At 39.2% G+C, this 17,302-nt stretch overlaps 1 protein-coding gene across 11 annotated transcripts in view; it reads left to right on the top strand.

The window, feature by feature from the left end:
* The window catches only part of camk2b1 (calcium/calmodulin-dependent protein kinase (CaM kinase) II beta 1), a 77,043-nt gene that overhangs the window by 15,439 nt on the left and 44,302 nt on the right, over nt 1-17,302 (top strand). For 6 of the 11 annotated variants that reach the window (XM_087849398.1, XM_087849397.1, XM_087849396.1 and 3 more), the window contains exons 3-6: nt 1,144-1,203; nt 1,692-1,746; nt 2,180-2,245; nt 16,772-16,844. In XM_087849398.1, coding sequence (XP_087705524.1) covers nt 1,144-1,203; nt 1,692-1,746; nt 2,180-2,245; nt 16,772-16,844 — 254 coding nt within the window. Of the gene's footprint in view, nt 1-1,143; nt 1,204-1,691; nt 1,747-2,179; nt 2,246-6,267; nt 10,315-16,771; nt 16,845-17,302 lie in introns of those variants that run through there. The other 5 variants (XM_087849399.1, XM_087849392.1, XM_087849390.1 and 2 more) reach the window with 2 other exon arrangements.

The following is a 17,302-nucleotide window of genomic DNA, read 5'->3' as shown; positions in this document are numbered from 1 at the left end:
TAATTCCCACATCATTGCTTTATTGATATAACACATCCACTGTGGAACCACTGTTTCATGCTGTTTGCACCAAATGTTGCACAGACAGACCAGGCAACACATTTTAGTCTCAAAGTAGTTTTCTTTGCAAACAGGAATGGCAGGCAGTGTGGTCTTCTGCTCCTTCCTGCATTCAGAGATGCTCTTCTGCATATCTTGGTTGTAATATGTGGTTATTTGAATTACTATTCTCTTCCTTCTGGGCGGAAGAATTATGGCTATGCTCCTTTGAAGTCTGGGAGTAACAAAGTATCTTCTCCTAGTGAACCGCTGCTCATTTTCTCTTTACGGAACCAGTCTTTGTAAACCCCAGAGTTGGTTGTGTGGGAAAATCCCAGTAGATCACGAGTTTCTGAAATACTCAAAGTTCAAAGCCACTTAAACATAATATATTCAATTTATGTTGCTTCATATATTTCTTATATTTTCTGCATTATGGAGAAAAATGTAACACGCACACAAAAATTCAGCAACATTATTTAAATTCAGTTTGGTGTTTTATAATTTGAACAACTTGCTGTATTTTTGCTAAATATTCATGCTCTGTTTTTACATAGACTCTTGAATTCATGGACACGAATAATGCAGGTCTCAAAATGCTTTGTATGGATGGATATTTATTTGATCTTTTTGACCTTTTTTTTCATTACGTCTTCATTTTTATTTATTTTTTTTAGTGCACTTTTATGTTTAAGGAAATGCTGCTCTGACTAGATAACAGTTATGTTGTCAGTCACCAATACTGAAACTTGCTGAATCTTGTGGGCCTTAGTGAACATCACCCATTAAACTATGGAGTAAATCAAGAATGTGTTTGTTTTTTTAAATTATCGTATGTAGCACTGGAATCCACCTTGAGCCTTCTTAGTTTAAAACTTGGAAGAACAACACGCCTTATTATGTTTCACTTTTTCCATATTTTACACCCACTGGGTTCCTCTGCGTTCTCTTCGTCCTTTGTGACATGAAACCATTTTCTAATCTGTTTTTGACACATTTAACCTCGTCGTCCTAAAAAGCCTTCTACAATATAGAGATAACATATTTATAACCTAAGTTTAACAATAACTCTGACATACCTCTCTCTCTTTTGTTGCGCCTCAGATCACCAGAAGCTGGAGCGAGAGGCTCGTATTTGTCGTCTGTTGAAACACCCCAACATCGGTGAGGACATTCTTTTCTTATTTTCAACCCACTGAAAATAATTTATTTAAATGAGTAAAGACCAGTTTAGATTTGATTAACAGTCTTTTATTCCTGATACAGAACAATTTCTTTTTTTTGCCAAAGCCAAAACACACACTTAACAATTTTTATTAAAAGATCCAATAGAAGTATATAGTTTTATTCATTTGTTGTTTAAACCGAGCCCTGTATTGCCAGAAGCTCCTACCCTATTGTAAACACATATGACGTAAGACTCAATTATTTCGACTCCCTGTGGTTTCTACCCCACGCGCACTCTCACTATCTCTTTATCTCACCTTTTTCCTTTTTAAAAAAAACAACCAAAAACTTGTGCTTGTAATGCAGCAGTCATCCCCAGTGTTTTTCAGAAACTCTTTGAATAACCATCATAGCTTAAATGCTCCAGCTACGCAGAGCCCAGGTATCACTTTATCTCTCTCAATCTCTCTTTTTTTCTCTCGCAGTTCGTCTTCATGACAGTATATCAGAGGAGGGCTTCCACTACCTCCTGTTTGACTTGTAAGTCATCGTCATCGTCGTCATCCTCTCCTCTCTGCTCCTCCTCATCCCTTTTCATCTTCTGCCCCCCTTTTCTTTTAGCTCCTGCCTCTCAGTTTTCCCAGCTCTTCCATATACATATACAATTGCATAACTCTCTCTTATATTTGCCCCACCACCACCACTGCCACTATCACCACCCACGCTATCCACATCTATCTCTCAGCAATTCCCTCTAGTTTCCATGGTAACGGTGTGGGAAGGGGGGATGAAGTGAAGGAGGATTGGGGGGAAGGGGGGAGCTGTAGAAAATAAGAACTGAAGTAGGAATCCTTGATTTGAAGCATTTATAACCACACACCACCATCACTACCTCCTCCTCCCACTCCAACCAGTCCAGCTTTCCTAAATAAACGTGTGTGTGTGTGTGTCTGTGTGTTGTCTGCTTTTACAGGGTGACCGGAGGTGAACTATTTGAAGACATCGTAGCCAGAGAGTATTACAGTGAGGCCGATGCCAGGTAGGAGCGCAGCCTTCACTCCTGTATGTTGGGCTTCTCTTTGCCCTTAAATGGTCTTTGTCCTCTGTTGTCTTCTCGTCTGTTTTTTTTTCTTTGATTGTACATGTTCTTCCTCTTCTTTTGTGACTCTGCTCTACTCTTCCTTCCCCTCTTCGTCTCACTGTCCTCTCCTCTTACTACTTGCTCTGTGTTGTCTTATCTTGTCCCCTGTTTTCTGCCCCTTACATCCTTTGTCTGCATGTGTTGCTGTTCACTTCTGTTCTTTCTCTGTATTTTACTGTCTTCTTTTGTATCTTCTTGCCTTTTCTATTCTGTTAGTGGTATTCCTTCTACTTCCTGTTTTCATTGCTATACTACTACCACCCCCACTTTCTTTGTTCTTTTCATCTTTATCCCCCCTTTGTTTGTTATATTTCTCCTCTGTCCTTTGCCTCTTCCTTTACATCAGAGTACTCTCACACTGACACAGGACATAGGTTTTCAGTACCAAATCACAGTAAATTGTGGTGACTAAGATACTTGTATTTTTGTAACCTGTGGTTAGGGTCGAAGTTGCAAACACATGTATAACACAAGAGATGTGTTTATATAACTACAAAATATCTGAGCAATAACAATAACTGTTGTTGTATTGATATAACATCCTTAAAAACACAGTTTACCAAGTTTTTGGATGAAAAGGCAGTACATTCTTTTGTTTTCTTTTTTTCTTTCTTCTGTGAACTTGTTATTATGGAGCTGATTTTTCTGCGAAGTGGCTTATAGTCGGACCCAGACGTGCTCAGCAAAATCTTAAATCAGTACTAAAACATACAGAGAGCAGGTGGACACAAACCAGCTATGGTTTAGACACTTGCCACAGGACGGTTAAACCGTGATGTCGTTTGTATTGGAGTTCTGTCTCTGTTTAGTTACAGCTGTTAGTTGCAGCCATACATTAAACTCCAGCTGACAACACAGCCATCAAACATGACATGATGCAGTCAGAAGCTGTTTGACGTCAAAGTTTAGAAAAACATTTCCTTTGCCTTTTAAAGGTGATCAGTCGGCACAGAATAGAGAAGTGGCTTGATTTGGGACTCATTCGAAGTCATCTTTAGCCTATTCAGGTCTATACAAACAAAATCTAGGTAGTTTTTTATTACATTTCGTATTATTTTAACATAAATGTATAAATCTTAATGTCTTTCAAAACATTTTCTTAAATTAAATCAAAAGCCGTCTGTGTGAGTAACCTCTCAAAATGCACCCTCGAGTCTTATAAGGAAAACAGGAAAAAACATGAAGCCAGAAAAAAGTGGTGTTTGTTGTAAACCTACAAATGGGCTGCAAAGCGTAAAACGTGTCACAGAAGAAGCTCTCGGCACAAGTGTTTTGATGAATACATCGTTCGATTTTTTTGTTCTCAAAAAGAAAATAAATAATTTCACTTGAAGTGCAGCGTGTGGTGCTAAAATAGCCTCAAAAGCAGTAATTTTTTTCTGGCACAGGAAAATCGAAACCCCAAGATAATGACAGCCTTTGCTACAAAGAACAAAAAACTGCATTGTATCTCTCACATGATAGGTTGCTGGTGTTTGTAACTGTGTGTAGAACTCTAATCGGTCAAACCTCAGGTATGTTACTTTCAATGATTCAAATAGCTTAGCTGGTGTGGAAGTTCAGGGTCCACCTTTACACTGTTATGTTGCTCATTCATGTTCCTCACATGCTTTTCCTTTAAACACTGAGAAATATGAAAACAAGAATATAAGCATGACCTTGTCTACCTCGTGCGTGTGCGCGTCCTACCTACTTTCTTGCTTTTCTCTTTCTTTCTCTTTTGCTTCCGTCCTCCACTTTACTTTCTTTTTCACCCCCCTCCCCCTTCCCCCACAGCCACCCATGCCGTTTTATATCTCACACCCACCACTCATGCTGACTCATCGACACACATACACACAGTTTGCTTTTTAACCAATGGCGGAAGAGGAAATGGAGTGGGGGGGTGGACAGACAATAGGCTGAGAGAAGAGTGAGAGAGATGCTTGAAACTGACAGTTGTGATGTGGGTGTTAGTCCATTCAGCAACATTAAAAGCAGAACTGAATAGTCTGCTGTTGTAGAAAATCACACCAGTTTGGCACAGTAAATGGCCAATTTCAGCCCAAGTCTCCACTCAGAGTTTGACTTAGTTTGTTTAAAGTGCTTTTACTCTTTAACATCGACTGTGTAACTGATGGAAAAGGCTAACTTTTATTTTCTGAGGTTTCTTCGAGTTAACGAGGATGGTGAGGGTTCAGGTAATCATGAAACTTTGTTTCTTTGATGTCCTTGGGTAAAACATCCCCGACCAGTGAGCTGTTTACACACTTTACTGTCATTGTTTGATTTGTAAGTCAGGAATCATCATCATCAAGTTCAGTAACTCTTGTTAATATTTTCCATTAAAGTAAGATGTTCTTCCCTGACACCATATATCTCAATCAATATGTCAGTTAAACCACAGTAATCGTGTTATTTTTAATCACACTATGCTCCATCAACAGGTAAATCAATCTTGATATGGCCTGGTCCTTACGGTCATTAATTTTAGCACTGGGTCCAAGATTAGCTCATAAGATGGACTGGATATACATTGTCATCTTTGTGGGTGAATTGTTTTGTTTTTCAGGAAAACATTCATATAGATGTCAGCTGCTAATGTCAGCAGTTACAGCAGGTGGCTAAGAGGCACTTATATCACTCACAGCAGAAAGGTCATAACCCACAGTGCTCTGTAATTTGTTCACTTTAATGCAAATATACCCACTCACAAGTCTAAAATATAAGAGATTTTTTTAAATCTTTATCTCAAGAAACGATTTATGCTTCCAACAAACGTAAATGTGGTTTTGCTGTTTCAAATGCATTTAAGATTCTCTGCTTTTCAGAAACTTAAAGTACGATAGAAATTGTATGAAAAGGCAAACACCTTACTTACTTTCATTACCATGGTCATATATATAAAGCAATATAGATATCCTATAAATATCCATGCAGGCACTTCCTGACTCTTTTTTGTTGGTGCTTATCAAATAAAATTGATAAAGGGGATGGAAACAGTATTTGCAGTGAAATAGAAGGAACACACAAGACTGCAAATCCAAGAACTAATTTGTTAAGCTGGCATATTGAATTATTATCAGATAATAACGATAACATACATACTCATGCGGATTACAAGTGAATTAAAAGTATACATAATTACTGCCTTGTGCCTTTTTAGTGGTTTTCTTTACTCAGTTACACAGAATTTGTGATGAATATCTTGTCTCATCCCAGAATCATTTTATATCGCGATACCACTCAAACTGTAAGAGTATCATCTTGTGAGATTTTCTGATTCCCACGCATACTATAATTTATGTAATGAGGGTGACAGCATATCCGAGACATACAGAGACATCTGCTATATATAAATCTGACTTTCATTCACTAAATTACCATTTTGATGGTGTCAGAGAAAAGAATGATGAGATTCTAGATGTACCTCTGTCGTGATGGTTCTTCTAAATTAAACAGTGATTTTATTTTTTCATTCTGGATTAAATGTTGTCTTTCTACTGGGCATTTTCTATCAGAGGCTTCTGTCTCATTTATTGCATACTGGCATCTCACTGCGTGTGTGATGCTTTTAAACTAATAAAACAAAATGCACTTTATTTATTTTAGTGGCCAGGTAAAGGCAGCTGAACTATACTTCCATAACAGGATATAAAGAAATGTTCTTGTATATCTTTCTGAATTTGTAATCTGTTTTGACAGCAGCGAGGCAGTGGTTTACTCTTTATGTGTAGGCCGCCAGGCACCTGCTTTATCCTACAGTACACATAAACCCTACAGCATTTGCCACCCACCTTGTAACCCTTGAAATGTTCATCCCTTGCTCATACACACATACACACACACGGACTCACTTTCCTTTCCCCTCCTTTCTGAATGTCACTCATTCAGGCCAGTACCCCCCTCCACACCTCCACCTACCACCCCCACCCCAGTCCTCCCCCCTCGCTCCCTTGGAGACCAGCAAGAAGTGGGACTTTAATTAGCTACGATAATTAGTCTCACTCGCACACAGACCCCAAACTGTGTAGCATAACACCTTGTCGCCCCCCGTCAGAACCGAGTTTCTCTTAAGCAGCGTTTGATTGGATCGAGGCCATCGTGCTTTATTTGATTGCAAATAAAGCTGCATTCAGGAATATTTAGGGAGCAAACATTGTTGATTTATTTAGTTGTTTTACGGTTAAGGTTAGCAAACCATTAGCAAACACTTTCTGAAACATCTTAAAAGTAAAAAATACATAAGGTGTGGGTCATGGATTAATATATTTCCAGATGACAGTGCCAGGATTCTTTGGTCTTAGGTTGTGAGTGGTTTACAGAGCATGAGGCATCATTTTTATACATGGATTGGCCACCAAAGAGCCCAGACCTTAACTTCTATTGAATCTTCTGGATGTGCTGAAGTAGATTTTAGGGGCTTAGTAAAAAATAACACAACTCTGCATGGAAATCAATATTAAAAAAGCTTAAAAGTAGTGCAGTGAAATGTAATTTTTTTCTTTTGACCAGGCAGATTATGTGAGCTTTTTATACCAGCCAGCAGTTTAGTGAAACTCTCTGTGGAGTGAAATCTGATGCACATGCTCAGACTGCAGCCTGAGATTAAAAGAGATTCAGTTTAGTGTTTAATCTAGATTTGTTCTTGTCATAAGAAGGTAAGTTTAGTCCTGATTTGTAGATCAGCGTTGGACTACGCATCCTCACACCACCCCACAGCATTAGACATTAAATATATTGTGAACTTTGATTCTGTCTTGTGTGTTTAATATGCAAAACATTGCTCTGAGAATTTACTTTCTGCTTGGCTACAGTGATGCACTGCCACGAATGGTTTGTGCTTTAGTTTCCATGGTGAAGCATTTTGAAAGATTGTTTTGTTTATTCTTACTTGTTTTTTTTTTCATCTTCATCTTTATGTAGCACAAAAAACATGGCAGCCAATCTATTTTTTTCTTTGATCCTCTTTTAAAAAAAACTTTAACCATGCTCACAAGAGAAAACGCGGTGTAGTTTGAAAGCATACACAGGCATATGAGAGGTACCGAAGGTGCCCCACGCTTGACACATTCACTGAGGCTGTATTTGATTTTCCTCCGAGTGTCACTTCAGTTTCCTGCAGAGAACAGTGGGACGTTATAGCTGAAAGTGCTGAGCAAGTCACATTTTTTTTAGCCAGTAAGATGAGCGTTGCACTTTTTTCCCCCTCTTTGCCCCGCCAGGACTCCATAAACAATCACTCAGAATGACAAAATGGTTTTGGACAGTGAGATATTAGAGGCATGCACAAATGGATAAACAAAGGAGCAGCATGGAGACGCTCCCCTATTTCTAAATGCCATACTCGGTGGGTTTCTGTCAGGCCAAACACTGTGTCCACGCAGGCATGCAGTAAACTTTCAAATCACTGTCACTTTATATTAGCTGACAGCCCAAACAGCAGCATCAGGAAGTGTGAAAAAGCAAATATAGAGCAGGTTATATTGAAGAGAAGAAGCCAGACAGTGTGGTGCTCTGTGCAGGATTTCACCTCTTATCTGAGTAAGTCACAGGCATGTCCTTCCTGAAACAGTCAAACACAAATAGTTATCATAACCACTTAATGATAACTGTTAACTCTGTGACTCATAAAACATCTTTATCTGTGCTGTACACCCACCTATGATTTTATGCGGTGCTGCTGTTAAGTCCTTACTCTAGGGTGGATTTACTACATGTAGCGCCCTTTCTTTTTCTTGTTTTGTCAACCATTCAGCTATCATGTATAGAATCTGGAAAACCTTTAAAACATTTTTTTTAACATTAAATGGAAAACCAATACATGTTTTTAATAGATTATAATTATAAAAATATAATATTTTAAAATGTTTTTTTTTTAAATTTCCTTTGATTGTCATTAAAATTACACTAACTGCTACTGCAAAGTAACTTTCCTTGATTGTTATGAATAAATATTATATGTTTACTTTGTTTACTTTTACTGTCTGACTCTTTGTCAGATGGGTTGTTCACAAGTTAAAGTACACTAACAAAAATATAACTGATTATTTTTCAACAGACTTTGGCTGCATTATGCTCACTATATTCAACATCTTTTTGTCTTATCTAATTGGAGATCAAGTATCAGAATTTCAGGAGTGGGACCACACCTCCAAACACGCACCTTCTGGTTCTTATCTTAACTTCTTCACTTCTATTTAGTACATGGGGACCGGCCAGGCCCGGGAGCTCCCCTTCGAGGCCTTCCCCAAACTGCGGCCAAACCATTCACCTTTACCTACTAAAATGCTGTCAAACCTAAAATGAGGACGTGGGCCCAACTAGTGAAATGCCTACACAATGTTTTTATTCCACTGATTTTATTTTTAAGGAAAATACATTTTAAGTAAATATTAATGTGTAAATCTGCAGGGTACCATCTAGCTTTTCTATATTTAATATATCATAACACCCAACTCTTGATGTTGGGTGGCTCCAGGTGCCACACGAATGGAGTTTGGAAACCACTGACCTCCCGTTTAGTATGCTGTGGGTTAGAAATCATTTAACACAAGAGCTCAGGTCAGGAACTTGTGACTAGGGTTAAATTTTAAACAGTGCTGCAACGGTGCAATGCTGAGCTTGCAGCTTTTTTTTAAGTTACTCTTTAAGATTAGAAAAAAGCATTATATTACATCTTCTAAATGCCTTTACTTTACATACTCAGGTTTCTTTTTTGAAACGCATTAAATTTAATGGTAGGATTACCATGTGGCTGCAGATTGCTTCCAGGATCAGGAAATTAGTGCAGTCAGTAGGATTTACTATAACAGAAATATGCCTTTTGGTGTTGACGAGTATCAAATCATAAGCTAGCCATGTTTTGTTTTTTGGTTTTTTTTCTGTGTGTGTGTGTGTGTGTGTGTGTGTGTGTGTGTGTGTGTGTGTGTGTGTGTGTGTGTGTGTGTGTGTGTGTGTGTGTGTGTGTGTGTGTGTGTGTGTGTGTGTGTGTGTGTGTGTGTGTCTGAGCAAGCATGCACATACGTACTGTATATCTCTCTGATTCTCTCTCTCAGGCCTCCCACTCATTAGACACTGTGTGGGTGTGGATCCTGCAGGCTGCCTGTCTCCTTGCGCCTGCTATTAGTCACATATTCTGCACATTAAACTCTCTCATTGCACTAAGCCTACATGCACACACATTAAAATACAAACGCATACACATCATAGCGAGTTAGTTTCATGTGTCTTTCTGCAGTGCACACACATGGTGATGTGTTTTCCTTTTAGTGATGGAAAAATAGCCTGACAACAGCCCACCAGTCTTCTATGATTCAGTTTCATCCTATACATAAGTGTTCCGTTTCTCTTATGTATTATTATCATTTTCTTTCTCCTCTGCAGAACATTTTTATCTTCACTTTCAAAATCTGTCATCTTTTTTCACTTCCTCCTCTCCTCTCCTCTCCTCTCCTCTCCTCTCCTCTCCTCTCCTCTCCTCTCCTCTCCTCTCCTCTCCTCTGTCAGTGTTTGATGTGTTTTTTGTCTGCCAGGTTGTTCTGCTGTGGCTGCCCCTGTCTCTCATCATGTTTAAAGAAGCAAAACGAAACGTTTTTGTCTCCTCCACCTGCATTCACTCACCCATCCCTCTCCTTCCACCTCTGTCTGCATCAATCTCTCTTGCCTTCTCCTTTCTCCCTCCCACCTGTTACATGACCTCTCTTCCTCCTCCTAACCTGCCCTGTTCTCATTTTCATTTTGTCTTTTCGCTGTCACCCATTTGGCATCCCTCTTTCTTCTCCTCTACTCCTTCTCTATCATTTCTCCACCTTCACCCCTCTCTATACATTCCTACGGTCCATCCATCTCCATCCATCCTTTCACTCCCCTCTCCACTCCCACCGTCCCTCCTCTCTCTGTTTTGTCTTCACAGTCACTGTATCCATCAGATTCTAGAAAGTGTCCATCACATTCACCAACATGACATAGTGCACAGGGACCTGAAGGTTAGTAAAAGTAGAGAAGCATCTGCATCCCTCACCCTCCTAACGTCCCCTTCCCCCCATCCTTTTGCTTGCTTCCTTCGTTTCTTTTCTCCTTCCTTCCTCCTCAATCTCGTCAGTTCGTGGTGTCGTTCCTGTCAGTTATTGGTCTGATGTCCGCCTGTCCGACTTGTCTCTTGGTATGCTGTTTACGTTTTGCTGTCTTATTGTGTCGTGTTTTAAATTTTAATTGGAGGACCCTGGCCTACCTCACTCACCCTCCCTGATCCATCTGCCCCCCCCCCTTTCTTTTCAACCTTTTTTTTTTCTTTTTACAGCGCCCACATAACAAAAGCTCCTGTTGCACTGACTGACAGCCAGATCTATTAATGAATGCACTTCAACAAATGTACACACAGTCACCTGCAGCAAGCACACAACTTTCTGCAGGTGCAATAAATATCCAGGCCACGAAACCATCAATTTCTCCCACCAGGCTCGTTAGGAAAAATCTACAGCTATATTTATTGTGTTCTTCATTGATTTTTTTTTTCTTTTTCTTCCTTCTTTATTTTCTCTTCCTTTAAAATGCCAACTTCTCTTGTATTGATCCCTGAATTTTCAGGACAGCCTCATTTAACACCTTTATGGAGGTGTTACGGGATCTTAGGCTCGAAGACAGACACAGCAAAATAGGAGCCGAGATTATAAAACAAAGAATATTTTCCTTAATATTTTTGATTTTCTTATTAGATATTCAATCTGTCTCTTCTTAACATCACCGTAGTCAGACTCAAAGTAGCTCTAATATAATAAAATGAAACCTTAGGATGCTGCTATAATATTACTCATATGATAATATTAAAACATCAGAGATATCACAAATTAAACCCACTTAAGCAAATTCATTTTAAACACAATTTCATTCTGATATGAAGTCTTAAAGGTGATTTCATAAACAAGTGTAGTCCCTTAAAAAAAAGCTTTTATTCTAGACCTTCAGCCGTACAGTACGATGCAGGAGTTATTATTATTAATATTACCGCTCATTCAATCTCAGGTAATAGATATCAGTGCAGTATACTATGATATTTAGTCTAACAAGACATACATCGCTGTAGAATGACACACTGAATTCATTGTATTTTAAAATGAGGATTTATGGTTATGCATCCGTGTCCATTTGCATAGTTCTCAGGCTATGCTGAGAGAAGGATTATGGGAATTCAAGAGTGTAAAGGCTCTGGAGACAGACTTGTATGGTCCTTCAGTAAGCCAACAGTGTGCCAAAGGTGTGCAATTCACTGCGTGGGTTGAATGGTGATTATTTGAAAATCTAAAGGAGGAATACTGAAGAGCTGACAAAGGCACGGTATGAACAAGAATAGTCCCATTACACTGCCTCTAAGTGGCTGTGAAAAACCTACAACTTGTAGATGGTGATCTATGAATCTCTGCAGGAAAAGACCAACAATCAGTGCAACAGTGCAGTGAGATCTCCACACGGTTGAGTCTACTTGTGGATATAAAAACAAAAAGGAAGAAAAGATGTTTTCTTTGCTCTTTCCCTTGGACACCTGTTAGAGTCGCTGTCAAACATTACCTTTTTTGGGGAGAGTTAGAGATTAGACTTTAAAAATTTAAACACTGCAACATTGAATATTGATGTTAAATGATAATATGTTAAGGAATTATACATTATATATATTAGCATTAGTGATGTTAAAGTAGTAGTGGCAGTGGCAATGGCAATGTGTATTGCTGCCTATAGACTGGAGCATTTAGGGTATCTGATTGCTGTTTTGAGCTCATGTTTCTCAGGCTTAGACAACAGAAGGCATTTGTCTGTATACTGCACCTTTAATTCAAGGCACAGAAGCAAAAATAATTCTGACCAGCTTATAATTTATCAAACGCCTGCTTGAAAATGTACAATTTAAACCACAAGTGAAACATTGTTTTTGTTGTCACATACTGTCATAGTAATGTTTTCTATCTAGAACCACAACACAAAAAAAACAAGCACAAATTATTCCTGTCCTGTGGTGCATCTGCTGCTGTGATCTGTCGACCTAATTATTCACTTCCTCTTTGAAGAATATTGTAAATTGGACTAACTTGTTAGTTTGCAGCAGAACTACAAGCAAATGTGGGTTGTTAGAGCAGATTGCATTGCTTATACACAAAGTGTACAGAAAGCCATATGTGTTGTCTTACAGTTAAACGAAGTTTGGCTGTGTTTGTTTCTGAATTCAGGATAATACTATATGCAAAAACTCCAACTTTATATTGATGTTAAATACAAATGCGTACACATATATTCTGTTTGATGCAAAAGGATGGCTTGACGAAAGAAGACCTGTTCTCAATTCCAAGTTGTAACATACTAACACTTTATCATATTATAGCATGCTGGTTACTTGCGTACGGTCATTTTACAAAGTGCAGGGCAGTGCTATTGAGCCAGTAGTCTGTAGTGCTCTGCTTCTGTTATCACTGCGAGTAACATAAAAACAAAAGACATGCAAATGGGAGAAGTTTGCTTTAAAACACGTACTTAACACTATGAAAGGGTGTATTTTTACCCAGTAAAATACCCAATAAACACTTGTGATTTGTACCATCTGGCACACCACCTACCTTTTAAAGCGAACTTTTGTAGTTTTTATTGTTGCTTCACTCTAAAAATTACGCTAAAGGGGTTTCCCTTGTAGTAGGAGTCTGTATATGATGTTTCAATGACCTGAAATAAATGCTGCAGAATGCCTGCAAAAATTGGGGAATGACTTGCATGACATGACCACTCCTAACAATACCCAATTTTTGCTTACTGGACGCTCAAACACACATACAGACAAGTAAGAGAGCTCAACAGCTGACAAAAGTGTCGAAGGAAGCTTGAAATGTGCATATGCACACAGTCTCTCATTTGAATTGCTTACATACCAACATATTTATCCATGAACATGAATACAAAAGAGCACAGACACATTTCATGGAGAGAAGTTGTTTTAGCCTTGACCGCATGTTTACAGCCACATGCTGGTGTGACCTGCCTAGTATTTATTCACTGGGAGACCTTTAGAAACAAGACACAGGATTCTAATTTATAGCCCTGAACTTTACAGTCTTGCCAGTCCATCGCTCTCTCTTTCTCTCTCTGTTTCTGTCTCTCCCTGTCTCTTATTTCTCTCATGTTATAATATTTCACAGACTGGACCGACTCGTGCTTTATGCACTCTATGGCTGTAATTCAGCCTTCGAGGTTTAACATGACTGCAATATCAAAACATCTCCCTCATTACAGCTCAGTTTCTGATAGTTAGAATCTTCAGCTGCTGCTATACTGATTTTTTTTCTTTCATTGTTTATTTGCAAGAACTTACTGAAAATTAAATTTGCCTACCTGTGCAAGTACGCTTTCACAATGTTGCATTGTTTACAGCATCTGGGATTGAATAAAACATCAGATAGCATTTTAAAAAATACTTGACTTGGTTGCGACTTCTCTTACACATATCTGGTTTCCATGATTTTAACCGTATAAATAATGGAGACTTAAAGGCTGCACGCAAGAAATAATCCATCCGGCTGTGGTTACTAAAGGAGTTTGTGTAACGGAAAATCCCACAAACACGATAATGATGATGCTTGTGGTCTTCAGTTCAGTTTTTTTTTTTTAATGCAACTGACTTCAAAATAAATGCCATCTGTAAGCTATTTTTTAAAGGTTTGGTACATCTCGCACCAGTCAAAATTAATTCTTGAGGATGACCTTGAGAGCAGTAGAGAGAAAAATCCAGGATGTGTGACAAATTATTTGTTGATTAACTGCCAAGCCATTAGAACATACTGTCCTCAAACTAACGAAATAAAAAATGTTTAGAAAGAAAAATGAGGCCAGCTAATTTCTGTCTGACTTTTCAACAAACATCATTTCTTAACCCTTGGCAAGTAAATTCCCTTTGTGAAGCTTTGAGCTTCTCTGTGCTGAGAAGTTAATAATTCATGCTTTTTCCGACTTTTGAATGCTTTGAAATATAGGAAAGGTATTTTCTTCTCATAATGTATTTATTACTCTGTATTATCGACAAGGATCAAGTGTTTTTTTTTCCAATGAAGGGAGTTCATTTTCACCTTCTGACTGGCTGTGCAGTGGTTAAAAAAAGGTGCAAAAGCATTTTCATAGTCGCTTTAACGATGCCACAGAAAATATGCTTTAGTTTCATTTCCCAAGTATTAGTGGTGAGAACAAGTGAGCCCAACTTTTCAATATTTCCACTGCCTTCAGACTGAAAACAAGCCTGGTTTCAAATGTAAGCAGCTGCTTAGTAGGACGTGACACAGGTGAGGTGGTGAAATATAACTCAGGATTAAATGAATCAGTGACAGTGACATGCCATACTGCTTTGGAAAGATATCTCTGTCTTACTTGTTTTTCTTTTGTCTCATTTTGCAAGAACTGTCAGACAATAGAAATGAAACTTTCTTATTAGAAAATAATCCCCCCGCTAGTTTTAACGCTTTTCAATAATGACTCAATTTTTTTCATTTTGAATGAGAAATCAGGGTTATTATTAGAGAAAAAAATCCTTTCCCTTTGCACCCTCAAATACTGGTAACTGAATCTAGTAGATGTTGCATTACATTTCTAATAATACCATTTTTTTTTTAATAGTAAACCTGGAATTTTTTTTTCTCTCCTCAAAAGAATTTCTGTTTAAAAATAAATAAATAAAAGGTGGAAAAACGTTGTCAGTGCACAGGAAGCATATATGCACGGTCACAGCAAAACATTTCCAACAGTACATTTGTGAGTGTGTATTACTGCGGCTCTGCATTAATTCACACCTCACCCTGCTGAGGAATATCATCTAATTTCTGCATACACTCACACCTCGATCGCCCCTCAGCGTCCCTTGTACAGTTTTTGGCTTTATTTTTAGTGTCTGGAGGCTTGCTGACATCAGAATGACTACTCTTGTCAGCATAGGCCAGCTAGACTGGCAGTAGACATGGCATTGATCCCAGACACATCTTGTTATTAATTGCACAATGACTCACTCCTTCCCTTACCTCCTTCATCAACGCTTTCTGTAGCCCCCCTTGGCCAGCCATTTCCTCACACCCCTCTTTCATCACTCAAAGCCTGCTGGCGAGTTCATGGAGGGAGGTGGGGTATTGAGAATCCGCCCTTAGCCAACAGTAAATGTGTTTCATAGATTGGGTTGTCATCTACCAAGAATAGACCACCTAAGACAAAGATCATAGGCTGTATCCATTGGTTATTTGCAGATTAAATTGACTCAAAGGAGTCTTCTGTTGCATACCTCTGACCTTGCAGTTCACAGAGTCAAACTCATGGCTACAGCCAGCCCCCAAAAACTTCACTAATGAAGGTCAATGATGACGTCTGATATGCTGGAAGGTGTTTGTTTCACAGCCACAGTCGCCACCTAAAACTTAGGTCACCTTTTAAGTGAGGAGCTATCCATTGAGCAATCCATTTTTTAGTCTTGCAGTCTAAGAAATGAATGTTATAGTAGGTATTATGCCGGGTTCAGCCTATATGATATCAGCCTAGTTATGGCCACAGCACAGGGGCGTCAGTTTGGGTAAAGCGTGAAAAGGGTTGATTATTCAGCAGGACCTGACTGATAGTCGGTCATTTTATCTTGTGTAGTGTGTCATAATGGACAAAAAACATTCTTGCATCTGGACACTAGGTTGGTATATGTGTTATGATTGGACATGATGTGATCATGTGACCAGCAACATGTAATTTAAGATGCTGTTATTGTCTAATGAAGAGCAGGAGTGGTAGATATCATCAGACATTAAAAAAGACTAAATTGGAGTCTTGCAGCATGCATGCTGTTTTTATGGGCACTTCATGATGTCCACTTTTAACTTCTGTGATGTTGACCAAAAGTAGCACAGAGAGGTCCACCAGCCATTGAACCATTTATTTATTTTTTCCCAGCTGTGTGTACACCTGTAAACATCACAAAATGAAAGAGGAAGTGGAATAATGCCAGCTGGCCAGTATCACATACACTGTGGCAGTGGTTGCCATTGTCGGTTTACATTCTTTGCTTGGAAATAGCCAGCTCCTCCTTCCTGATGACATCATGCACAATTTGTACGAGAGCCAGCATGATTGATAGTGGAGCAGTCTACGGTGTCTCTCGGTCAAACAGATGCAAGACTTTATGACTCTATAATCACCTCGAACAATCACAAATATTGTTTAGTCTGAGCTCGGCATCACATTTGGATCCAGTGGAAATTTGTAGAACTGAACCCTGATTGGCCAGTAAAAGGTCAAAGCAACAGAAGAGCCCTTTCTACCTCTTTTCTAACCCTCTTACCTTCCATAACACCCCCACTCCTCACCTCACCCCCTACTCCCCTGGCCTGTGCACGCGAGTGAAGCGCTGCTGAGACTAACATGAGCCCCCTCCTTGGTGTTTGCATGCAGTCATTGCATCCAGCAGATCCTGGAGGCGGTGCTTCACTGCCATCAAATGGGCGTGGTGCACCGGGACCTGAAGGTGAGTAATTAGGATCACCTTGCTGTCCCTTGGGTTATATATTCATGTCGGGGGGGTTGTGGGTGTGTTATTTGTCTGGTCTGGTTTGTCTATGACAGACTGTCTGTATTATTTGTTGATGTAATGTCGCTCGCAAAGCCTCCTGCTTTCTTATCTAACTGTAAAACATATAGTATTTACTTAGATTTAGGTAAAAGCTTTTGCCCCCAGTCAGCGCTCTAACAGCCCCTTTAGGCTTTGTGGTGATGACTGAGGGACTGTTAAATGCTTTTTCCAGCTTTTGTCTGGCTCTCTTCTGTCGTACGCAGCCTCCAGCTCTCTGCAGTCACCTTCTTGTTGTATAAACATGACTTTCCCTGGTGTAAGAGGAATTTAGACATGCACGCAGGTCACTCCACCTGACCTGCGCCTTCTCTCTGTAACCTTTTTGGAGCAGGAATTTGTCATTTACACAGCTG

This window comes from Neolamprologus brichardi, chromosome 12 (genome assembly GCF_056152115.1).
Source record: "Neolamprologus brichardi isolate AB-2024 chromosome 12, ASM5615211v1, whole genome shotgun sequence".
NCBI lineage: Eukaryota > Metazoa > Chordata > Actinopteri > Cichliformes > Cichlidae > Neolamprologus > Neolamprologus brichardi.
The sequence above is the reverse complement of the archived record's forward strand: the minus strand, read 5'-3'. Positions and strand labels throughout refer to the sequence as shown.